Raw genomic sequence first — 26,019 nt, forward strand, 5'->3', positions numbered from 1 at the left:
CTTAGTCTTCAAATGCTCCTCCTTGTTGGGCAGATGAAACAAGTTTGCTTTTGAGTCGCACTTCAGAACACAGCGTCTCGTCGCCATGATATTTTCCCTGCTGGCTTTGGAGCGCAATAAGTGGGCGTATCGTGTTCAAATAACTTGACAAGTTGACGTCATCTAGTCAGAGAAAAAGCTTCGGTCTTCTAACGATTCATAAAAATGACTCAGAGTCGACTCTTACTTTTGAAAGACAATAACTTTATATACGGTGCACTTTCATATTTCAAACTTTGCAGGATGTTTTTGTTCACTTAGATCTATGTTACACACTACATGAAAGGTACATTTCAAAATTTTATAATAGGTGCCCTTTAATTCTCGTGTATTTGTATGTGAGAGAATGCATTAGTTTGAATATGTGGAATGGACAATGGGATTTTCTTAAAAATTTCTACTTGCCGCACCTTCAGTGCTTGGCCCCTAAATATAGCTGCAAGCAGCCATTACGGGGCCAAGCGCGAAAGCAGATGACAAGATATGCCTACATGGCTGAAAGTGTGAGACAAACTGCAGCAAGGAGCAATTGAAGACATTTAAAGATTCATTTTGGCAAAATGGTTGAAAAATCACATACATTAACTAAAAATATGATTATCACTTTCGACCAATAGGTGGCGCAGTTACGAAACTGATGTGATGTGGTCAGAGTGAAGTGACAATGACACATACAAAGTTTGGTGTCAATCTGTCAAGGCATTGCAGATATAAAGCCTGAATAGTCATTTTGGCATCATGCCTCAACTTTGCCACTGCGGTATACGAAAACGGTTTTGTCTATCGACACGAAATCCAAAACTTTTACTCGGCACGGTCTGGAGATGACAGGATCCGATTTTGGTGAAAATCGGACGTTCGGTCTAGGAGGAGTTCGAAAAAGTAGGTTTTAAAAGAAAATAAAGATGGCGGACAGGGAGTTTGGCTGACTATGGCAAAATTGGAATCTATGTTTTCAGCATAACCCAATGAATCTATTGAGATCAGTGTCATTACTATAGGCAAATTTATTCAAAAGTTATTAGCATTTTTGGAAATTTCATTATAACTTTTGACCAAAAGGTGGCGCTGTCTCATAATCTTTTGAGTACATTCAGGGCCTTGTACTGATGACCCATACTGAGTTTCGTAACGATACGTTCATGCGTTCATAAAATACAGCATTTTAGCACATAATTCAAAATGGCCGACAGCCAAAATGGCCGATATGGGGAAATTGAATATCAGTCAACTCAGCACGACGCCCTGAATCTAACGAGAATCTGCCGAAACGCAGCATGTAGCCTCAGGTCATGCTTGTGATGACATGTACCAAATTTGGTCTGAATCCGATAAAGCGTTGTGGAGATAGAGCATTGAGCCTGTTTTCGCAAGCGCTACGTAAAATTTATTTGCACGGTATTCGAGAACGGTTATTCAAATCAACTTGATTTCCATAAATTTTTGTCGTCATAGTCTAAAGATGATCTGGTTCAATTTTCGTGAAATTCGGACCAAAGGCCTAGGAGGAGTTCGAAAAAGGTTTTTCAGAAAATTCAAAATGGCGGGAAAACTATTATGACGGAAAATGACGTCATGCCCTCAAATCGTCGTGAGCTCAGGAATCAGAGGAAAAAAGAATTTTGTTTCTAGCCCTTGTGGTTCAAAAGTTATTAGCATAAACATGAGTGCAACTTTGGACAGTTGGTGGCGCTAGAGGGATTGATTTGGAGACTCCAAATTTGCTATGGTGATAGTTCAGACTGTCCTCTATATGTGTGCCAAATTTCATAACTTTCCCGCAAGCGGTTCTATGGGCTGCCATAGACTCCCAGTCGGAACAATGAAGAATAATAATAATAGGAACGGGAACAGATACAATAGGTGCCTACGCACCTTCGGTGCTTGGCCCCTAATAATCCAAAATGTCTTGTGCTATGTAGAAGAAAGTCAAACAGGTTTAGAAAGATATGAACAACATTAAATCCCATAGATTCGATTAACTGTAATGCAAACCAATGAGGCTGAAATGTGAATAAAATTACGAGGTTCGTTTCACGTTTTGGCCCTTTTTGCCTTCCATAGTTTAGCCTATTGCAGATGACAAAGTACATGAAGCACTAAGTCTGAATGGACCCCGAACATCCTAATCATCTATTAGCCTATTAATGTATTTGCTCCTGTTGTAACAGCTTTGGTCTGAGACACTTTGACAATTCTACAATTTGAGACACCTCATTGTCTGAGATGGTTCACACACAGGATCCCTCACCTGCTCCAATTCTACAATTGATGACCATTTGCTCAGGATGTGATCACCCCAAGTGGGGCCGAAACAATGAAACTGTTGACTTTGTTCTTCTCTGTGAAAATTAAGCCATTTTAGGAAATGAGCATGATCAACCACCTATCTGTCGGGAGTTACAACAACCCCAGCGGTTTGACTTCAAATGGGCCTACCCTTACCTATAGCAAGATTTGAAAACAAGTCAGACACTTTATATAAACACCTGATAGTTCTAGGAACTGTTCCAGGAAAACGTTTGGCTTGGGAAACCACCCTGGTGGCTAGTTCCTGGAACAGTTCCTAGAACTATTTAATTGTTTTATACTTATTAACTATTTAATATTTTTTTATTAACAGAATTTAAATTACATCCAGCCAGGTTATCATCAACACCGTGCACGAGCGTTAACGTAAATTCTGCGATATCCGCCTTTGTTCTCACAGCAGGTGCCTGATCCACTCAGTATAAGAAAGGAACCACTACGAGAAGGAGAACTGTCCGACCTGCACTTTTTTTACTCGTTCAACAACCGTTCAACCACCGCAGCCGCCTAGTCTCGTATACATTTCAGGTCACTGCCGCAAACACTCACATAGTTTTGTTTCGGGACTGACTTTCAGACGGACGAAAGCTTATTTTCCATCTCCAGTGGATGTTTATCTGCTTTAGATTGCACTATGTGGCGTCTTCTCGCTGGGTTTGTGCTTCTGCTGTGTGCTGCAGGTAAAGAGAAAACAACATGACAACAGGAAGAAGACATTATAATAATAGTTGATCTTGTGCTTTAATGGCTGTCTGCCATATATTTCCTGTGCTGTTTTAACTCTATGGTTTTAACATTAAACATGTTGATGGAGAATGCAATAGCATATTTAGGCTTAGTAAGGTTTTAAGTATTCACAGTGTAGCCTATATATTATATTTGTGTATTTGTTAATTCATAAAAGTAAGAGTTAATGAAAATAATTGTGATACCTCTCTATTTCTTCCCCAGATGCCACACCAGTTGGTGGCAGAACAGTTCCTGATTTTGGAAAGATGTATCATGTCAAAGGTGCATTTCTGCCTAATTACACAGTCCATCCCAGTACAGTACACTTGTTTTTCAGTATGTTACATCTCCCTCTTTTATGTAGGTGAGCTGTCTTTGCCTTATTCTGATGATAAGCTAAAGGAACCGTTTGAAGTTTGGTACGACATTGAGGGGAACAGAAGTCGCATCGACTATCGTAACAGTCAGTGATCTTCTCTCGATAAAGTCACATAATGTTAACATCAAAATAAAGGTATTTATGCAGTTTCTCTTCATCGATGCTCTCTATTCAGGTACAGTGCGCACTTTTCTGATTGGAAATGACTTGGATTATGGTGCCATTTACCAGATCACACCAGTTACCACTGAGACTGAAATACAAGCTATTAAATATTTCCAGCTTAATGGTACAAAGAAGGATCCAATACTTCCACAGGCAGCACTGCCTGATCTGCAGGACTTTAAAGTATGTACTTTTTAAAGGGACAATTCACTCAAAATGTAAAAATTCTGTCATTGTTTACTCATCCTCATGTCTTTCAAACCTGAATGACTTTCTTCTTTAGAACAAACCAATGCAACAATGAGGCTGAAATGTGTATAAAATCATTTTTTGTTTTTTGGGGGGGGTTCTTTTGTGCAGTTTGAGAAGATGGAGGATTACGCAGACGTTCAGTGTGAGGTCTGGAAAAAGGTCACACAGGCTGGTCATAAGAAGAACACATATCGTCTGTGGGTCACACGTCCAGAGGGAAGTGATTCCCCAGCCGTCCCGTACCACTATGAGATGATGGGTTTCAACACACTCCTGAAATCTCTCAATGACAAATACATGATTGATTACAGTGACTTCAGTCCTCGAACTGAGTCTGACATTTTCATTACACCTGAAGGTAACTGGAGAACACACATTCAGTGACATGCCTTTGTCCGTCTCTTTTACTCTTACACACCATCTAATCAAATGCTCACTGAGGTTTTATGTGTTAGGAACGTATGAGGAGTTTCCGGATCCTCCTGAGGAGCGTCAAATATTGGCCAACCCCCTTCAGGACTATGTCCACACCTCTCCTGTTAGCCACGCCCACCGCTTGTTCGGCCCCTTTAAGAAGAAGTTTAAACGTCGGTATGGAAGTGAGAAGGAGCACGAGGAGCGCGAGATCTACTTTGTACATAATCTTCGGTGAGGAAAAACAAATCTGTGAACTCGTCTGATTTAAGATGCATATGTTTGTTTTGTTTAACATCCTCTTCCTCCTCAGGTATGTGCACTCTATGAACAGAGCCGGTCTCACATTCAGCCTCGGTATCAATGACTTCGCCGATTGGTCAAAGGAAGAGATGGCCAAGATGACAGGAGGTTTATTAATTCCAGATAAGAAAAAGGCTGTTACAAAATAGTCCTTACACATTTCCTTGAGTCTCTGTTGCCAACATATGATATACAGTATGATAAACCTTCTCAGATTAAGTGTTTTTGCAAGAGTTTGTCATTAAAATCTAAAGGTTAATCATTGTTTTAAGTATGATCAACTAACTTAAACTGTCCTCTGATGAGAATAGTGGTAATTTAATATTTTTCTAAATCATCATCATTTGGTTTAATTGAGCATCTGCATTCTTCAAGCTATTTTGACTAAATGTATAATTTTCAGTTTATGGTTTGTAGCCGGTCTTCTGTGTATAAAGTGTTGATGGTGACATTGCTTATCGAATCCCAAATGTAATTAAATACTAATGATTGAAATACTGATTAAAGCCATGAGTTTGGTCTTTGATTAAATCTACATAACATCAGTTCTGACCAAAGTTACTTTGACTTAAATTAGGCTGATTTTTATAAATAATTTTTATTTATTTATTTATTTTACAATATGGAAGAAAAGATCTGTTGCGGCTTCCGTTTCATTGCTACTTTAACGCTGGAGGTTTGAAGGTTTGAAAGTGTTACAATTTTTGTAAAATTAATTCAAATTATTTTCGGATATTCATTTTACATTAAAATAAAAATTTACAAAACCTAATTTAATTAAGTGTGTGATTTACACACAGCCTCGGACGGTATCAACAACTTCTCAGATTGATCGAAGGAAGAGTGGAGCAAATACTGTTAAAATTGATTAGTTGAGTACACAAACTTTGAAAAATTAAGTAAATAAACACCTCTCTTAATTAGAAAAAGAGTTTGAAATTACAAGTTACTTGAGTCCATTGTTTATCTACTAGTGAAATGCAGTTACCTAATAATAATGAGTTCAGACATAATGTGCTCAAGTTAGTACAAGTTTTTTTTTGTTTTAAACTCACTGTTGACTTGAATTTCTACACTAAAACTAACGCTAATAATACTATTATAAAAAAAGACAAAACGGTTGTTATTTATTCTTTATTTAGAATAAATATATATATTTTTTAATTTATTTATTTGATATTGTTTGATTATTCTTTAATAAATAACAAAATTGCTTACACATTTGCATGGATTTTAGGGCCAGTACAAAGTCTAATGTGTCTAGATGCAGTGTGTACACAAGTCCATATAAAAGACACGGGGCATTTGGGTAACTTCCCAGGCCGTCAACAACAATTATAACAAGAAGTACTATTGCGATGAAAGTAATAGATTTGGACTGTCGGTCCTCGGGCAAGTCACAGTTTTGCAAGTAAAAAGCAGAATTAGAAGTTTATAACATGTTATGTGTTGTGGCTTTTAAATAACCAGAAACCACTTCATCCTTGTAAAGTAGACAGAAAAATCCTGTTTATTTGTAAGGAGGCTGAAGAAAGTCAATGTGACATATGGCACCAAAGAGCGACTGTGCGCGAGCTTTGATGAGGAGGTTCAAGATCTCAATGAAGAAGATTATTAATGAAGGCCAAAAGGGCCAAAACACGTAAATTATGTGTTAACGTGATTACGTGTTAAGACGTTCGTTTGGGCCTTTTGGCCTTTCATAGTTTATTATTGCACATGAGACATTACAAAGTACATGAAGCACCGAGTTCGGAATGAACCCCAAACATCCTAATCATAAACCTTTTATCCCATGACAGTTTACCACCCCTAATGTAAATGAAGTTGCTCCTGTTGTAACAGCTGTGGTCTGTATGTTAATGAATTTGAGATACCCCATTGTCTGAGATGGTTCACCTGCTCCAATTCCACAGTTGATGACCATTTTCTAAGGATGTGATCACCCCAAGTGGGGCAGAAACAATGAATCTGTTGACTTTGTTCTTCTCTATGATAATTAAGCCATTTTGGGGAATGAGCATGATCAACCACCTATCTTGAACTGGGTCGGGGCAGACTTTAATTTCTAGTAAAAGCTCTTTTCATGCAATTTTAATGTTATATTGTGTTACTTTTATCAAAATTGAACCGATAAACTTGTTGGTATTTATATAAAGCGTCTGATTTGTTTTCAATTATTGCGTTAGTGGCCGGGTTAAAACCTTTCTCAGAGATCAAAAGGTACTATACCCTGAGCAAAGCATTGTTAAACATGAGTGGAATACAAATACCAAAACCAGCTGACAAAACCAAAAGATAAGACAAACGGTTGGTGATCAAGAGGGGGACAAGTAGGCCTTACATAACATATTAACATCTCCTCAATCCACGTTTGAGCAATAGTACCTAGGTTGTACGTTAGGATACTTGAGTAACACTATTAAGTTCACCAGAGTTCAGTTCAGTTTATAAGCTGTCAGATGAGACCAAACATGACATACAGTAGTTACATGTTAGAAGAACACAAGTAAATATGTCATTGAGGTGTAAATAGCTCAATCAGCATATTGATGAATGTCTTGCATCAGATAGGCATTTGAATAGTGATGATGAAGGCCACTGTCCCACTTTTAATTTACATGTATACCTTTAACCGGATTTCTGAAGTATAGGGCAGTAAAGAGATCTACCCTTATTTCACTCAACCCCACAAAAGTCAATCAGGTTCGGAAGACATGAGGGTGAGAAAATGATGACAATGTTTATTTCTCTGTGTTTACATATGTTAATAGAAATCTATTCACATATTGGCCTATATCGGAAGAACTCAGGAAAGATCCTCCGCTATACCTTTAAGAAGAATGGAAATAACAACCTGTTTATTTTATTTAAAAAATGAAGAGAAAATAACATATTCACTTTACTAATAAACCACTCTGTGACAGATGGCTTTAGTTAAACTTATGATAGGAATACATTTTTATACTAACAAACTGCTGTAGTAAGAAAAATAAAGTTTGTAAACATAATTTAATTGCTTAAACAAACAGTTGCACCCTAAAAAGTAGAAAAAAAACTTGAATTATGTCAACAGACCACAAAATGAAGATGAACATATTGTCTTATAAACTCCCCTGTATCCGTACAATATGTTAAATAAGCCAGTGTGTGAAAAAAGTGAGGAAAAAAGTCTGAATTGCTATAGATAAACTCTAGAAAAATGTTAGAATTGTGAAATTAAGTCACTATAAAATGTTTTAAACCAGCTATTCATGTGTTATATGTGATGATTTGTTGTTGTTGGTGTACAGTTATTCACTGTCAGTTGCTCATCTCATGTTTCAAGCATTTCTGAAAGTTACTTCCCATCTCTCATTTCAATACACTTTCATTACGCTTCATCTTTTTTTCGTTTTGACGCTTGATTCTGATTTACAGGATTCGTGTAGTGAACAATCTTGTTTAATATATGTTTTACACCGTGAACCTCTAGTTAGAAATTAAGTCAGCACTTTTAACCGCCATAAAATCAATAAAGGAAATTCCTCTCAGAAAACAGCTGACTACAGTCATGTGACCCAATAGACCCAGATGTCATATGACTTTAATTCAGCGCCTCCTTCGCGTGTTTTGTTCGTGTAGTTTAGTTTCGGGACTGACTTTCAGACGGACGAAAGCTTATTTTCCATCTCCAGTGGATGTTTATCTGCTTTAGATTGCACTATGTGGCGTCTTCTCGCTGGGTTTGTGCTTCTGCTGTGTGCTGCAGGTAAAGAGAAAACAACATGACAACAGGAAGAAAACATTATAATATAATAGTTGATCTCGTGATTTAATGGCTGCCATACATTTCCTGTGCTGTTTTTAACACTAAACGTGTTGAGGGAGAACGCAATAGCATATTTAGGCATAGTAGTGTGTATATTAGGGTTGTGTATTTGTCAATACATAAAAGTAAAAGGTAATGAAAATAATTCTGAACTCTGTTTTCTTCCCCAGATGCCACACCAGTTGGCGGCAGAACCGTTCCTGATTTTGGAAATATGTATCATGTCAAAGGTGCATTTCTGCCTGATTACACAGTCCATCCCAGTACAGTACACTTGTTTTTCAGTATGTTACATCTCCCTCTTTTATGTAGGGATGCTGACTTTGCCTTATGCTGAGATAAAGGAACCATTTGAAGCTTGGTACGACCTTAAGGGGAACAGAGGTCGCATCGACTATTATCATGGTCAGTCATCATCAGATGATTAAATCAGGCAGTATTGAAATTGAATAGATTATGTATGTAGTTTCTACTAATTGCTGCCATCTATACAGGTCAAGTGTGCACTTTTTTTATCGGAAACGACTTGGATTATGGTGTCACTTACAAGATCACACCAGTTACCACTGAGACAGAATTCAATACTATGAAGTGTTTCCAGCTTAATGGTACAAAGGAGGATCCAATACTTCCACAGTCAGCACTGCCTGATCTGCAGGGCTTTGAAGTATGTACTTCTTAAAGGGCCAGTTCACCTAAAAGTGAAAATTCCCTTATCATTTACTCATTCTCATGTCGTTCAATCCTGCAACAAGGCTGAAATGTGTATAAAATCATTGTTTGTTTTGCAGTTTGAGAAGATTGAGTATTACGCAGGCATTCTGTGTGAGGTCTGGAAAAATGTCACACAAGTTGATCATAAGAAGAACACATATCGTCTGTGGGTCACGCGTCCAGAGGAAAATGATTCCCCAGCCGTCCCGTACCACTATGAGATGATGGGCTACAACACACTTTTGGGATCCCACTACGACAAATACATTATTGACTACAGTGACTTCAGCCCTCGAACTGAGTCTGACATTTTCAAACTACCTGGAGGTAACTGGAGAACACACATTCAGTGACATGGCATGTTTCCGCCACTTAGAGACCATCTAATCAAATGCTCACTCTTGTGTTTAGGAATGACCTGTGGTAACTTTCCTGGTCCTGGTATGGAGCATCATTTATTGGCCAACCCCATTCAAGACCTGGTCCACACCTCTCCTGTTAGCCACGCCCACCGTATGTTCGGTCACTTTAAGGAGAAATTTGAGCGTCAGTATGAAAGCGAGAAGGAGCACGAGGAGCGCGAGCACAACTTTGTGCATAATATTCGGTGAGGAAAAAAACAACAACAGCAAATATTCCTAGAGATTTGGTGATTTGTAATAAAGTTGAGGAAAAAAGACCCCAATTATTTTATTGCAAATCTGTTTTTTTTAAACGACATCCTATGAAAGGCTGCTGTATTGTGAATAGTTGTTAGGCACAACATGCAACCCCCATAGCCATGATTATATTCACAAAACAGCATGACCTGGATTGCCATTATAATATTAAAATGTATGTAAAATGTAAATATTAAAGGCACACATTTTTGGGAGAAACATTATTTAAATTTTTAAATGACATTTATTATGTTTGACGACAAGCAGAATCTGATAACAAATGGTTGCTTTATTTTGGTTGCATTAGTAGCATTGCTCTTATTATGACAATAGTATAGTGATTGGCATTTTTAGAAAGGCTAGTTTTTAAGTGGTATATTATATGAGGGTATTTGTGGCAAATAGCCTTTTAAAATGGTCATACATTGTTTTGAGTTTTTGGTTACACTTTATTTGTAGGTGTCCGTGTTTCAGTGTAATCATACATTTGAGTACGGAGTAATAATAATTAGGGATGTCCCGATCAGGTTTTTTTGCCCTCGAGTCCGAGTCAGAGTCATTTAATTTTGAGTATCTACCGATACCGAGTCCCGATCCGATACTTCTATAATACATTTTAAAAAAAGAATAAAGAAGGGCAAAAAAACAGATCCAGGATGTTCCTTATTTTTTATTTAATTCACTTTATTTTAACATTCAACAACTCTGTTAACAAACAGAGCACTTCTGTGAGGTAGCTTAAACAATCAAGTAATAACAAATTCTTAACTTTTGGTGATGTCAACAAATTGATGTCATGCCGCACGCGTTGCTGTTTCTGTGTGGAGTCAAAAGGGTCTAACTCTGTGCCACCGCATAACTATAGAGGTGTTAAAAAAATGATGAGAATATATATACTTATTTATCCGAGTCCTGATCGGGAGGTAACGTCCGATTCCGATCGAGTCTGAAACCACGTGATCGGGCCCGATTTCCGATCACGTGATCGGATCTGGACATCCCTAATAATAATTAACTACATGTACTTACTATAGGTTTAGGGTTAGGATTGGGGTTTGATTTAGGGTTGGTTGCATGCAATTATGCATAATTTATAGTTATTACAGTAACTACATGTAACGTGTAAGGGCACTGTAAAAAAAAGTTACTTTATTACTAATATTGAAGGGAAAAAAAGATTTGATTTGAAATAAAGACTATCTTTGAAAAAATTACTAGGCCTTTTTTGATTACAGTACATAGACATTTCAACTATCTAGAAACAAATGAGAATATGGAGCCATAATAAACTTCAATTCCAGAATGAGAATGATGAGTTTTACATCCTTTTCTTCTTCAGGTATGTGCACTCTATGAACAGAGCGGGTCTGTCGTTCTCCCTCTCTGTGAATCACCTGGCGGATCGGTCTCAGGAAGAGCTGGCCATGATGAGAGGATGTAAAAGATCTCATGGTCACAGAAAGGCTCAGTCTTTTCCCTCTGAAATGCTCTCTATAGCCACCCCTGATTCAATAGACTGGAGGCTGAATGGTGTGTAATTCTTGTTCGTATCTGTAGAGTTGTGTGTGAAGCCAGAATCTTTCTATGCATGTTTAGTATTGCAGGAGTGATTTAAGTGATACGCAGACACTGATATGCTCGTATGTATCTTCAGGTGCCGTGACGCCTGTGAAAGACCAGGCCGTGTGTGGATCCTGCTGGAGCTTTGCCTCCACTGGAACACTAGAGGGAGCTCTTTTCCTGAAGGTAAATCTACACCACAAACTCCAGACTCCATGGCTGCGCTCCAGTCCAAAATTGTCATGCCCTTCACTCGCTAACTTCCCTCCGTCTCGTTCACTCGGATGTGGGTCATTGCTTACGTTGCACGACTACTGGTGGAAACTGCAATGGGCTGAACTGGAACGTCCTAAGCCCTTGATCACTTAGAATCAGCTGGAGTTGATTTATTGTTTAATTTTTTTCCCTTTAAGAATTTGTTTAATGCAGCATCCAAATGTATATAGGAGTGTTTGGGTGGTTTTAAACACAAAAATTATAATTAATATATCATAGAGTTGTTTGTTGTGGTGGTGATTAGACGAGATCTCTCGTGATGTCACATTTGTACTGCATTGTGGGACATATCGGTGCCTGAAGTGTACATATGAATGGGCTTTATGCACAGCTGCACTACTTCCTGAACTTTAGCCAGCTCATTAGTTTCCTGTCTGCCATTATTGGACAAACTGATTAATCCAGGTGTGCCTGACCAACAACAATAATCAGACACACCTGGATTAATCAGTTTGTCCAATAATGGCAGACAGGAAACAGAGGAGCTGGCTAAAGTTCAGGAAGTAGTGCAGCTGTGCATAAAGCCCATTAGACTCGCTCCCTCGGTCAAAATCGAGGGAACGAGGGTCTGTCCGTCCATATAAACTTCCCTCGTCCACTTTACAAAGTGGAACTCACTTCAAAATGGTGGCAGGGATTCCCCCTAGGGGAAGTGCTTAGGGAAGTCCGCAAGTGCATGTCTACAAGTGGACTGGAACGCAGCCCATATACACATTATTTTGTAAGAGTGGACATGGCCATTTTTAAAGGGATAGTTCACCAAAAAATTAAAATTCTGTCATTTACTCAAATTGTTTCAAACCTGTATGAGTTTCTTTTATCTTGTCTTTGCAATGTGCAAATATTTTATTAGATTAAGTAGAATGCTCTTTAATGAAGTTACCTCACTTAAGGACTTATTTAGGAAGATTATGCCTGAAAAGGTTTTGGATTTTTTTATCATGTTAATTAAAAAAAATCTTGTATAATGACTTTTGTTTATTTTGTTTTTATTGTATTTATATAATATTTGTATTTTTGTAATTAAATTTTTGCCTTGAAAATAGCTTTAAATGCTGACATGGCACTAAATGAAACAATCTGAATCTGTCTTTGCAATGTCCAACTGAATGGAGTTGTTTACCTCATGACACCGATTTGAACTAGTCCTTGTCTTTCCCTCTCTCAGACGGGACAGCTGACATCATTGTCCCAGCAGATGCTGGTCGACTGCACGTGGGGATTCGGGAATAATGGTTGTGATGGAGGAGAGGAGTGGAGAGCTTTTGAGTGGATCATGAAGCATGGTGGCATTTCAACCGCTGAGAGCTATGGAGGATATATGGGCATGGTGTGTGTACATACACCTCACACACATCTCCACTTGGCACAAACGTTTCTGACTGATTCAAATAGTTCTTTCGGTTATAATTTACCTCTATGATGGGAAACAATATTCCTGATGGCATGAAAAGGTCCACCTATTATAATTTGCTTTCTAGAAAGTAGAAATGAAGATACTGATGGTTAAAAGAGTCACTAATCGGATGACTGTGTGTGTTTCAGAATGGTTTGTGTCATTACGATAAGTCCTCCATGGTGGCGCAGTTGAGCGGTTACACTAACGTGACCAGTGGTGATATTGAGGCACTGAAGGTCGCTATCTTTAAATTCGGTCCTGTAGCAGTCAGCATCGACGCCGCTCACCGCTCCTTCTCCTTCTACAGCAACGGAGTCTACTACGAACCGGCCTGCAGTGAGTCTTCACACACTCTGCCTCACTAACTTAAATCCTAACACTTGTTCTGCATATATATATAAAAATATTTTTTTACAAAATGTAATATTATTGATAAACATAGTAATTTTCAAAATGTTTCCTTCTGCAAAATGTTATTTCAGATTTTTTTTTTGTGTGTGTGTGTGTGTATATATATATATAATTTTTTTTTATGAATAAGTTTTGCAGAAATATGTATATAAACTATAAATAATTATAAACAATAGGGATTTTTTCCATCTGCAAAGTGGTTTTATATATTAAATAGTTTCTTCTTGTTATATTATAAAGAAAAAATGTTTTGCAGATAGAAACATTTTGGGTATTATGTATATTAATGTTTATATTAACTACAAATATTCATAATTAAAAACTAAATATTTACATGCTTCTATCTGTTTGGGACCCATGTATAATGATTAATATACATAAATAACAACTAAATGTATGTTTCCATCTGCAAAATGGTTTTATATATTATATTTTTTATTATTATTTTATTCTAAAATAACATTTTGCAGCGGGAAATGTTGCATTTTGAAAAAGAGCACATTTCCTTTTATGTCAGCATTGCCTGTATACTGCAGTCATTTTTGTTTCCCTCGTTACATCCTAAAAAAACAATTATGATAATATTATACAGTTTATATTTCATACTCATGCATAGTATTTTGAACATAGAAATGTCTTACAGATTGCTTTAAATCAAGTATATAATACTCTTTTCTATAGTAACCAACAATTGATGTTTAATTTTTCTATATCCACAGAAAACGGGATGGATGACTTGGATCATGCTGTGCTAGCAGTCGGTTATGGGATATTTAAAAACGAGGCCTACTGGCTCGTGAAGAACTCCTGGTCCACTTACTGGGGCAATGATGGCTATGTACTGATGTCCATGAAAGACAACAACTGTGGTGTGGCCACTGATGCTACTTACGTTACATTAGCTTAATACACACACACATCCTTCCAAGAAAATCACACAACAGCGGAATTGTTTTCATTGGTTTTATTTGATCCTGGATTATTGATCACAGTTTTATTGTGCTTCAGTCGGAATGTCAATACATTGGAAGTCTTAATAACAAACTGCTTGTTCATTGTGAAATCACATTAAGACTTGCATCATGCAGCAAAAGTAACACTCACTCATACTTGCTCATCCACAGGCAATGATCAGCAACTAGCAGGCCTTTATAACAGTTTCATTGGACGCTAATTGCTTTATTCTCATATCATCTCAGTGTCTTTTCATTTCCTCACATTGCAAGACCTTGCCTTTCACAGGAGAAATCAGTTAACATCTCATGACAGAGTAAGAGCCTTAAGATCCTAATAATCATGCAGTGATATGAAAAATGTTTTGGTTAAAGGGATAGTTCTATTGATGTGCATCCTGAGACAAAACAGTTCAAACATGCATTTTAGTCTGGGACTAGGCTTAACCCTGGGTGTCAGTGTCATTGGTTGGATGAGTGCAGCGCGTTCCCTGTTTATATAAATGCTATGGCATTACGCATCCTTAAATTATGCATTACTGAAGGTACTATCAAGTTTTCCTGAATTAACTTTTCGGAAAATAAAGGTAAGAATGAAACACCAATTGACACGTTTTCTGTCACCATTTGACATTTTTCCTCATCAAACGCTGAAACTGGAATCTGTTTACAAATGAACAGTGTTTCCGCATGACTGTCCACAGCACGTAAATATTATAGGACACCGCACCTATTTATAGGACAGCCCAAGTGTTTAAATTGACCTGGGGGCGAGTAAATAATGACAGTCAGTGGAACTATCCCTTTAAGATCTGATCCCCGTCAACATTGAGAACATTAGATCAATTGCATTAGGCCTATGATAAAATAGTTAATTTCTATCAAACAATTTCAAGCAGTAAAACTAAAATTCCCTGTTTTTAAAAATGTAATGTCAGTATAGAAAGTTAAAAACTAGATTGTCATTTGGCAGTGTATGCAGTAGTGTATGTATCATTGGCTCAAGCAAAGTTGGAAAGACATGGCATATCAATCCCACACTGACATTAAACCACTTTAATTGTGCGTATTATGACGTTTTTTCATTAAAATCAATAGAAAAACTAAATGCAGACAAATCAACACTAAACAAGATACTTTCCCCTGTAGCTACTGAGACTATTCAGGATACTAACATGCTAAGAAAACAATTTCAAACAGGCAGAGGTTTTGGGAATTGTCATCTCAAGCTAAACTAAATGCAAGCCAACATTAGACAAAGTTACACTGCATTACAAAGAAGGCACTGGTTTTCTTTCTCCACTAGACCAAACACTCAGAAAAGTTGCTAGTGGGAGGGACGTTCTCATTCTAAAGAGCATCTGATTGGACGAAAATCTCTGTAGTGCAGGATGAGTCATAGATATTTTTGGTCCTTTTACCAAAAAGAAAAAAAAATCACATTTTAAATATGAATATCTGTTAAAACTGAATTTATTTACTCTGTTTTGCACAGAGAGGCCAGATAAACAATTTGGGTGGATAGAGAGAAGCGATGCACCAATCGCATTGCTTTCAGAGCCACTCATGCATGTTTTAAACTTTACACTTTAGTTTTATTAAAACTGCTAGTCCTGATGTAATTCAGTTAAATACACAACCTACAGCCATTCCCCCCCAAAAAATATGAAACGTATCAAAATGTATCAACCTGAACCATTAGCAAGTTTCAGTGTCACCTGCATGACTGATAAAGAAAAACACTACAAAGAGAGACTGCAGAGTCATGTATGCCTATCTGGACTCATCTGCTAAACTCTGCAGTTCCTGTCCTTCTGTGCTGCTTGGTGATTGGCTGGTATGGACGGGAATCTGTCCGTCATATTTCAGAGTAGACCTAAATGAGGAAAAAGAGATGAAACTAGTGAGAGATGAGTTAGCAGGGTTAAAGGGCTTTCATTTTTGGGTGAACTGTCCCAAGTGTATGAGGAGGTGTCATTGTGTACTTCTCTGTATCATAAATGCTGTCCGGTAGTGGTTGATTGGCAGTCTCAGGTAATGCTAGGGCAATCACTGCAGCAAGCAGAGGCGTGGAGCCAAATATCACCATCGGCACAACAGGTGTGTGGCGTCCGAGCAGGTTTATCAGTGGCGCTAAAACTCCACCCATCCGTGCAAACATCGAGGAAACGCCAATACCCGTTTGCCTGTAGACACACAAGGCATATCAGAAATGATTTCCACACAATGTTTGACAATAGCAAGCAGCTCGTCACTCCCACCGGAGGCTGCTTTGTGATATATAGTCATCTGTACATCTGTACATTCAAAGCAGCTTTATGAACATGTTTAGAAAGAAACCATAGTTAGTACAGTTACAGTCGTGTTTACAGCGCCTCGGGCAGTTGATTCTCGCTGGTTGTGTAAGGGACGTTGCATTTCTGATACGCGCTCTAAAAGGTTGACCAACCACGACAGACTGTGACCGGAAGACCAATCAGAGCAGAGTGTGCATCTCGGAAGGCGGGTTTTAAAGGGGTGGTAAAGTATGATTTCACTTTTCTAACTTTAGTTAGTGTGTATTGTTGCTGTTTGAGCATAAACAACATCTGCAAAGTTACAACGCTCAAAGTTCAAAGCAAAGGGAGATATTTGCTTTTAAAGAAAAGGACTACAACAAGCGGCTGGTAGGGACTACACGACATTCCTCACGGGTTAGTGACATCACCAACCCTAAAATGTACATAAGCCCCGCCCCCTGAACACACAGTCCTATGTTGAGAAGAGGGAGAGTTGTTGTAGTCGAGCACATTTGTGATTTAGCTCAAACTTTAGCATCCATCTTTTCACATGCAATAGAAAGTCACTCTGTGTGCATCTCACAACAGTTCCTATACGAGCGATTTATAGATTGAAGATAGTTAACTCCACATCAGCAACATAAACTCATCAACTAACCATTCAGAGACGTCCTGTTGCTTCTACATGTTGTCACTTCTTCTTGAGTCTCTCCATCTTTGTCTGACTCCATTTTAACATTAAAGGCAAAACAGTTTCTGTCATTTTAGTGTGTCTGCGTGAGGTAATCGCAGCTGCTAACACACACACACACACACACACACACACACACACACACACACACACACACACACACACACACACACAAGCTCTTGAAACCCCGCCCTCTGCAGTAGTTCATTTGCATTTAAAGGGCCAGGCACAAAACGGTGAGTTTTTGCAAACCCTCAAAAAGTGACAACTTTAACATGCTTTATAAAAATATCTGTGGGGTATTTTGTGCTAAAACTTCACACACACACTCTGGGGACATCAGAGATTTATTTAACATCTTGTGAAAATGGCATTTTACCACCCCTTTAAAGAACCCAAAAATAAGGGTACGTTTACACGACAATGATGATGTGCTAAAAACGAAAACGTTTTTTCCTTCGTTTTTTTTCGTGTACAGACGACAACATTGTCAAGGCGATTCCCCGCCCCGTTTTGCGACACATGGATCCGCAAAAACGACAAAAAAATGCTGTATTCTGCTGCCATGCCAGTAGTTGGCGATGTCACTTGGTAAAGATACACAATGCGCCTGTAGACTGAACACGTAATACGCATGCGCATGACGTCACCATTTTCACAAATTCATGTTTTTATTTACATGGGGATAATAACTGTATCGACTTGCATTTTCAAGCCCCCAAAATGCTGTTGTTGTGTAAATGAATGACCAAAACGCATGAAACGGACCCTAAAACAGAGCATTCAGACAGAGGGGGGAAACAGGTGCTGCAACAATGCAAACTAATGAAAAATAGGGAACATTAAATGATGTAAATGTATTCATAAACCCCATAAACAAAGTATGCACCTGTAAATGAGCATAATATGACCCCTATAAAGAAACAGTTTTATCAAAAAAATTGATAGAAAGTCATGCTACAATGCATTACACAAAATGCGATTATATATATATATATACACAGTCTTTTCTGTCACTGTGTGAACTATTTCACATGAGCTTGATGATTAGTTCATTCTGAACACATCCACATACTAATTATAAAAGGGTGCGCACTTATGCAGTTAGGTTCATTTTTCTTTTTTATCTGAATTGTGTCACTTTGTTTTTCAGTGGCATTGTAATTTTTACATTAATTGTGCACAAGTTCTGATATGATTTATCTTTGTTTAATTTTTTTACATCACAAAAAACTTTTTTTTAACAGGGGTGTATAGACTGTTTAATTTCCATATATGATGCGAATGCGAGTACCTGAGAACAGTTGGAAAAAGTTCTGCAGAATAAATATAGATGATGGCAAAAGACGCTGTAATTCCAAATTTCCCCACCATGGCCAAACCAGTTCGGATATGAGCACTGTCTGAGAGAAAGAGAGTGTGGAAAGAAAATGATGGAAACGAGAGTAGGAATGGCCACAATAGCGCAAGAAAATACTAAACCCTTGGGAAAAGAAGTAAAAGGACTAGAAAAGTGTCTCTGGGGATGTTTGACTGGTCACCTGCTGGGACAGTGAGGGTCAGCAGACACGCACCGCCTCCCACAGCCAGGAACACACTCAGCGGGATTCGTCGACTGCAGGGCAGGAGAACCAACACCAGTGACCTTGCGGGAATTTCCACCAATCCAAACATGAACTGAGTGAGGTAAAGGTCAGATCCAAGGTCAGACACACCCAGAGACAGACCATAATACACCAACACATTAACAAACCTGGAGAAACACAGAGACAAAAAGTCAATTACGGGAGACCTTTATGTGTGTGTGAAGGGCATGACTTCAAACACTGAATACTGTACATATACACTGTGCTTCTTCAACTCTGGGCATGTGGACTTTTACAAAATAAACCCTTAAAAGACACTTTTCACACTGACTGGAGACTCTTTATTTTTGTTTTTTAACTAAAGTCATGGATTTTCACCACAGTGTCAATTCCACCACATCTCAGATTATGTAATTAATATGTAATTGAATTGCATTTAAAGGGTTTGTTCACCCAAAAATGAAAATTCTGTCATTAATTACTCACTTTAATTTGGAATTTCGTTCATCTTTGGAACACAAATGAAAATCTTTTTTGATGAAATCTGAGAGCTTTCAGCCCCTCCATTGACAGCTACGCAACTACCACTTTGACGCTTCAAAAAGTGCATAAAGTAATCGTAAAACTAATCCAAATTAATTTAGCGGTTAAGTCCAAATTTTCTGAAGAGACTCAATCGCTTTACACGAGTCAAGTCAAGTCATCTTCATTTATGTAGCGCTTTTAACAATGTAAATTGTTTCAAAGCAGCTTTACAGAGATAAACGGATAATTTAAGGTAACAGATTGATTTGACTTCATAGCGGTTCTTGAATAAAGATATTTTCCAGCTAAAGTTAGTTTTGATTGATTCACTTCCGTCGCAAGGATCATTAGTTATTAAATTAGAGACCGCTAAGACGACACCGTTCTCTCTACAGACTTTAACCGCGAACCTGTGAGAAATGATGATGGCGCTCACGTGCGCATCAAGAATTCATTCTATAGTTATGTGCATTTGAATATATGTGCACAGGTTTGTAATTCCCTACAAACAAAGCCTTAACAAACTACTTGTCTGGCCTTAAACATTTTTAGACAGAATTTTATCACTTCAGGGAATACACGAAACCGAAATCATCCCGACAACGCTTTATCTGTAGAGGTAAAGGAGAATGAATCTCATTGGTTCTCACACATCAAGTGAACTTGAGCTTCTGTTTAACACAACTGATGTGTGAGTTGATGAATGTTTATAAGTGTATAAAAGCCCAAAGCTCAAGCGATAGAGTCTCTTCAGAAAATTCAGACTAAACCAATTCAATTTAATTGAATCAATTCAACTCAACTGATATGGATTAGTTTTACAATCTCTTTATGAACTTTTTGAAGTGTCAAAGTGGTAGTTGCGTATGCTGTCAATGGAGGGACAGAAAGCTCTCAGATTTCATAAAAAAAGATCTTCATTTGTGTTCTGAAGATGAAAAGTCTTTCGAGGGTAAATAATTAATGACAGAATTAAAACATTTTGGTTGAACTATCCCTTCTTTTTTTTTTTAAGAAATAAAATGGCAGATTCCTTTCTACTTTCAATCCTAGAATTTTATGTATCCTAAATATATGCAGAATTAAATAATATTTTCAGTCTTTTTTGCAGAATTTTAAAAAATTACAGCTTGTTTGGAAATGACAGCTTGAACAGAAATATTCGATTTAAGGGGTGACATGTACCTTGAATAATATTAAAATTATGATGAATTTTCATGTTATGGGAACAGGGTAAAACATTAACATAAAGGGCATTTGAAATGCAGCAGGAATAAAAAAAAAGAAGGTCTCTCAAGTCTCTTAGTTTTAATAAACATATATAAATAGATATAAAAGTGCCTGAAGTTGAAGAAACGTGTAATTTATTGCAACTATACATCTACACACAGCTACATCTCACCAGATGTAGAAGAGTATGAGCGTTCTCCTCCTCATCTGGGGAGTTCGGAGCAGATCGACAGCTGTATATTGACCTTGCGGGCCCTCGTATTGCTCCACCTGTGATAACAGAAGTTATAACATTGCAGCAAATGCTATAAAAACATCCTGTTTTCAAAACCAAACATTAATAGACACACATTGGGAGAAACCTTGGTAAATGCACTTGATGATCTGATGATGTGAAAGTCATCTCCTCGTTGCCCTGGTGTTGTGAACCAAAGCTTCAGACTATCACTTCCTAAAGACTACAGACAAAGGCTCCATGGTTTCCTAGGGTGGGGGATGGTTGTTGTCATGGTGATGCTAACAGAGCTATTAAGAGTTTTTATGGGATTTGAAGATTGTGCCAGAGGCGTGACGGAAAAAAAAGCCAGAAAGAGTGAAAGCAAGTCCATGAGAAAGTGTGTGGTACCTGAACAGAGGGAGGCAAGGTGCGGCCATTGACCGTCGCCGCCTCACGCAGAAGATCAATCGCCTCTTCCTTTCGGTTATTCACCAACAGCCAACGCGCTGAATGTGGAAGAACCCTGAGAAAAAGGAGGAGAGGAGAGATTTATGTTGTCAGAATGATAAAAGCGGAGGAAGTCAAGTAATGAGAGAGAGAGAGAGAGAGAGAGAGAGAGAGAGAGAGAGCCTTGTTGTGTAATGTCAGATACATATACAAATTATACAATCAATGTTTTTATAAATATTTTATAATAATAATAAATGTACACTTTTATTTAAGTTTAAATCCAGTAAAAATATAAGACGATTAAAATGTTATCATCTTTTGAAAATGTAACATCAAAATAAAGTTACAATAACTTAATATAATACATAGGCCTACAGTTTGCACAAAAGTTCAGACAAAATAAAAAACTGTTTACCAACATTGATCAAAATAATAAATAACCAAATCATCATATTAGAATGATTTCTGAAGGATCATGTGACACTGAAGCCTGGAGTAATGATGCTGAAAATTCAGCTTTGATCACAGGAATAAATTACATTTGCCAAAATTTCACAATGTCTTAATAATCAGCCTTGGTGAGCATAAGAGACTCCAAAAACATAAAATGAAGATGCTGTCAAATCGATAAATCACATGATCTAACATAAAAGTTTGCGAATCTATATATATACATGTACATACACATATATTATATATTTACAAACTTTTATGTTAGATGCGATTAATCTCGTTTAATCGATTTGACAGCCCTAAAATGAAGTTATTAACTTGATGTATTCTTCTGTGTTGTCTCACCAGATGTAGAATATGAAGAGAAAGCCTGGCGCAGAGATGGCGAGCTGCAGCTTCCTCCAGTCTCTGATGAGATAGGCTACACCCGCCAGCAGCATGTAGCCGAAGCCGAAGAAGTAGTCGGTGAAGATGCCGGCCAGCATCCGTCTCTGTGTGCAGGTCCACTCTGTGCCTGTGGAGGGAGGTTAAGTGTTTGGGGGAGGTTGGGAATGGGGTTTACGGGCTCAATCTAGGGTATTTAGATCTATGGTAAAGAAGAAATAAGTTTGTTACTGTTGGCATTTAATCTCAACATCACATTGAGCAAGAGTTAGGTGTGTGGGTTTGACTTAAAATATCATGTAGTGTTTACTAAAAAATATCATCAGTGCACAATCAAACATCTAACCTTTTGTATAAGTATACAGGTGAAACTCAAAAATGTTGAATATTGTGGAAAAGTTCATTTATTTCAGTAATTCAACTTAAAAGGTGAAAATGATATATTATATAGACACATTACATGCAAAGTGAGATATTTCAAGCCTTTATTTGTTATAATTTTGATGATTAGGGCTTACAACTTATGAAAACCCCAAATTCAAAATTAGAATATTGTGAAAAGGTTTTCATAAGTTGTAAGCCATAATCATCAAATTATAACAAAGGCTTGAAATATCTCACTTTGCATGTAATGAGTCTATATAATAAATTAGTTTCACCTTTTAAGTTGAATTACTGAAATAAATGAACTTTTGCACGATATTCAAATTTTTTGAGTTTCACCTCCTCAATTATGGTAATTAATGTTCAACACGTGTTCTATCATTAGTGAATATCTACAACTATGTCAAGTTATCATCTTTTCCATTTGATGGAATCGTGCTGATCAGTGCTAACTAATTCGATGGATAAGTAAATGTTTTATTGATATGAGAGAGAGACTCCATCATGCTGAGGCTCACCTAGCACAAATGCATTGATGATCACACCCGACACTGTGATTCCGATGATGAAGCGCAGGGTGACATAAACAGGGAAGTTTGGAGCGAAGGCAGCGGCCACACCAAACACTGTCTGAAGCGCTAAAGACAAGAGCATGGCAAACCTCCTCCCATACCTGAGAGAGAGAGAGAGAGAGAGAGAGAGAGAGAGAGAGAGAGAGAGAGAGAGAGAGAGAGAGAGAGAGAGAGAGAGAGAGAGAGAGAGAGAGAGAGAGAGAGAGAGAGAGAGCTGTGAGCAGGGCATGACTAAGTTTCCCACAGGTTATTTAGGGCTGAGCGAACAAAGCGCACATGTGAAGTGTGTGTGTGTGTGTGTGTGTGTGTATACCTGTCTGCCATCGCTCCAAACACTACAGCTCCAACCAGCAGCCCCAGCATATAGACCGACGAGCCCAGACTGTTCAGACCTGCCTTCTCACACACCAGATCCCACTGCACACCAGATCCCACACACACAAAACCCTAATATTAGTGCATGAAAAATCATTACTGGTTTATTTTTTAATTTTTTTAATTTAAAATTTTTTTTGCACTTGTTTCTTCCTCGCAAATCTGTTACAGATGCAATTTTGGAAGAAGAAAAGAAGATACACATGTGATGTGTATATGGTGTATACACGTCCTTGCTGAGTAAAATAATTTATCATTTATTTTAAAAATCTTACTTGACTCAAATAAACATTATTCTCAACTACGTTATGAAAGATATAACATAATGAATTGACATGCCATTCAATACAATGTATACACTGTATCTATATATTTGCATATTAATGTGTTCTTGGGGCAACATGCAATAAAAAAGTGTAATAATGGGAGTAATAATAATATTATTACTCATATTTCATAAGAATATTTGTATAGGCTATAATTTATTTCCCTATTCCCTTGTTGTGTCTCCCAAAATGCCTGATAAACAAGTTCAGATGTCTCTACAGTGGATGTATGAAATGAATGCCCTGTTTTGTACAGATTGTTTGCCCTGCTTTGTAAGTCATATGCCAATAATCAATGGATGCTTATTTATAACAAACAATCTGAAAATTAGTCAGTGTTAAATGATAATTACAAAATATGATCATATTATGGCCCCCCGGAGGACTTATATATTATCTATGTTTTGTAACAAAGTTTTATTTTATTAGAACTACATGTGCATTTACTAGCCTATATTACGATATAACATTTGGTTTAGTCAAATAATATTTATTGTGCCCATTTAAGAATATATGAACGTCACATTAACCCGTGTTTACCTCACTGACAGTGGTGCTGTGGAAGATCTCGTGGTCGTACACCCATCCTGTCTCACAACTGGAGCGTGCACTACGGTTCTTTCCTGAAACTACCGTGCACGAGTCCGCGTGCCCCGGCAGAAGAGAGATGCTCACATTTGAAAGGTTGGCGGCGATAAGCGACCAGTCCTCGTCCATCCGCGAACCCCGGCAATAGTGGGGTGGCGTGGCGCCTGTGAAGACGCTCGCCATCATGTGGAATGCGAGAAAGATCTGCGGTAAACATATCCACACATACAAACGCTTCTGGTATCTCCCAAAGCCACCGACTGTGACCAGCAACTGGTCGAAATTCATTCTCGAGCTTGGATAAATAAGGCTTGAGGGAAACGAGCCTTCACACCCCCATCAAAACATGATCAAGAGAACAGTGAAGATTGTAACGTCTATAAAAACAGCAAAATTAAAAAGCATTATTTATTTTCTATCCTGAGGAACGCGCGCAGAAATCAATAGAATATGTTTACGCAGCACGTGCCATTGTTGTTGTTAATCTACAACATAATTTTAGGGACAACAAAATTATATTTGGTCGCACAAGCAAGTCCTGTTCAAGACTGTTCAAGTGAGTTGATGTCCACTTTCCATGGCTCGCGACAGATCTGTGTGTAAAACACCACACACACACACACACACACACACCGCGCTCTCAGCTTGTTACAAAATCGTAAAGCAACTAGAAAGGCTGGAGCAGAACAGTCTCGTCTGGAATGGATCGATGTTACTTTTACTAATTTGACCAGAAACCATGAATAATAGCCTATAAAGGTTCATAAAAAGCAAGTTACACTATTGTCTGGAGTGAATTGGCTGATTAGTTTGGAAAATCCATTTCGAGCATTTTGTGCAAGTGGCGTCTTGGTCTAAGTGGGACACGCGCATAATGAGACTGTAGATCAAAGCTCGGTGTAAATGAGTCCCACGCGACACACTGCACCTTACTGGGAAAAACAACCTCCGGCTCAGAGACGGGGACTTGGAGAAACAAGAGCGTTCCTTCAGGGAAAAAAGCTGATTTTCATTCCAAATACCATATACTTTTGAATTAAAACCTTTATATTATATGTAAAAACATAAACAACCAACAGAACAACAACAGAAAATGTATAGACATGTTGCTTACAGTCAGACATTTTTAGAACAAAACACTGAAGTGTCTTTATTCTGAGCTGGGATGCAGTGCCTTTTGTGTCCACAGTAAATATTATGTTGAAAAATTTCGCATTTTAAACCTGTCTTAGTCATAAATATAATGCCATTTGAATTCTAAGCAGTTGATTAAACAATTTGAACAGCATTTTGAACCATCAAATATAAAAAATTGTCATAGATGTCTTAAGGCATGTGTATCCCAATTTCATGATAAATACAACACTTACTGTTACACTGTTGTGTATATCAGTAAAGATTCACTATTTATTCTTTTTAATTATTACATGACCCAAATACCAGCTTACCAACAGAAAAACAAAATTAGAATAAAATTAATTAAAAAATGCACACAAATGCATATCAATAAGGAGTAGTAGTAAAAATGTGTAATAAGTATATAAAAAGCAGACAACTAAACATCAATAGAAAGGTCATAAATAAA

General features: G+C 37.7%; 2 protein-coding genes across 5 annotated transcripts; one reads left to right on the forward strand and one right to left on the reverse strand.

Moving 5' to 3' along the window:
* Positions 1 to 1,933: 1,933 nt before the first annotated feature.
* LOC306986854 (digestive cysteine proteinase 1) lies at positions 1,934 to 15,796 on the forward strand. Of its 3 annotated transcripts, none has more exons than XM_079590581.1 (11): positions 2,873 to 3,029; positions 3,301 to 3,360; positions 8,715 to 8,807; positions 8,897 to 9,069; positions 9,194 to 9,443; positions 9,528 to 9,723; positions 11,115 to 11,305; positions 11,430 to 11,521; positions 12,780 to 12,941; positions 13,157 to 13,346; positions 14,141 to 15,796. In XM_079590581.1, exons 1-11 carry the CDS (start codon positions 2,984 to 2,986, stop codon positions 14,326 to 14,328), a joined length of 1,641 nt encoding a protein of 546 aa, XP_079446707.1. In that variant the 5' UTR covers positions 2,873 to 2,983; the 3' UTR covers positions 14,329 to 15,796. The 3 variants fall into 3 exon arrangements, with proteins under 3 accessions (XP_079446706.1, XP_079446707.1, XP_079446705.1); XM_079590579.1 differs by lacking the exons at positions 2,873 to 3,029; positions 3,301 to 3,360 and adding exons at positions 8,125 to 8,342; positions 8,573 to 8,632; XM_079590580.1 differs by lacking the exons at positions 2,873 to 3,029; positions 3,301 to 3,360; positions 8,715 to 8,807; positions 8,897 to 9,069 and adding an exon at positions 1,934 to 2,041 and having other exon boundaries at positions 9,158 to 9,443.
* On the reverse strand, positions 15,779 to 25,061 carry LOC306986855 (solute carrier family 22 member 13). 2 transcript variants are annotated; one of them, XM_079590582.1, is made up of 10 exons: positions 24,387 to 25,061; positions 23,459 to 23,562; positions 23,092 to 23,246; positions 22,151 to 22,319; positions 21,311 to 21,425; positions 20,858 to 20,955; positions 18,886 to 19,097; positions 18,639 to 18,747; positions 16,360 to 16,560; positions 15,779 to 16,250 (listed from the first exon to the last, which is right to left on the reverse strand). In XM_079590582.1, exons 1-10 carry the CDS (start codon positions 24,720 to 24,722, stop codon positions 16,148 to 16,150), a joined length of 1,602 nt encoding a protein of 533 aa, XP_079446708.1. In that variant the 5' UTR covers positions 24,723 to 25,061; the 3' UTR covers positions 15,779 to 16,147. The 2 variants fall into 2 exon arrangements, with proteins under 2 accessions (XP_079446708.1, XP_079446709.1); XM_079590583.1 differs by lacking the exon at positions 15,779 to 16,250 and having other exon boundaries at positions 16,370 to 16,560; positions 18,639 to 18,743; positions 24,387 to 24,795.
* Positions 25,062 to 26,019: the final 958 nt, after the last annotated feature.

The sequence above is a fragment of the Phoxinus phoxinus genome, assembly GCF_949152265.1.
Source record: "Phoxinus phoxinus genome assembly, chromosome: 19".
Taxonomy (NCBI): Eukaryota; Metazoa; Chordata; class Actinopteri; order Cypriniformes; family Leuciscidae; genus Phoxinus; species Phoxinus phoxinus.

What these genes read in the sequence shown, in the direction of transcription:
- LOC306986854 (XM_079590581.1), top strand. Translation starts at nt 2,984, where the DNA reads ATGTGGCGTCTTCTCGCTGGGTTTGTGCTTCTGCTGTGTGCTGCAG. An exon ending in AATAGACTGGAGGCTGAATG is followed by an intron (nt 11,306 to 11,429) that starts GTGTGTAATTCT and finishes ATGTATCTTCAG; the next exon opens with GTGCCGTGACGCCTGTGAAA. An exon ending in AGGGAGCTCTTTTCCTGAAG is followed by an intron (nt 11,522 to 12,779) that starts GTAAATCTACAC and finishes TCCCTCTCTCAG; the next exon opens with ACGGGACAGCTGACATCATT.
- LOC306986855 (XM_079590582.1), bottom strand. Translation starts at nt 24,722, where the DNA reads ATGAATTTCGACCAGTTGCTGGTCACAGTCGGTGGCTTTGGGAGATAC. An exon ending in ACAGCACCACTGTCAGTGAG is followed by an intron (nt 23,563 to 24,386) that starts GTAAACACGGGT and finishes TCTGGTGTGCAG; the next exon opens with TGGGATCTGGTGTGTGAGAA. An exon ending in TTTGGAGCGATGGCAGACAG is followed by an intron (nt 23,247 to 23,458) that starts GTATACACACAC and finishes TCTCTCTCTCAG; the next exon opens with GTATGGGAGGAGGTTTGCCA.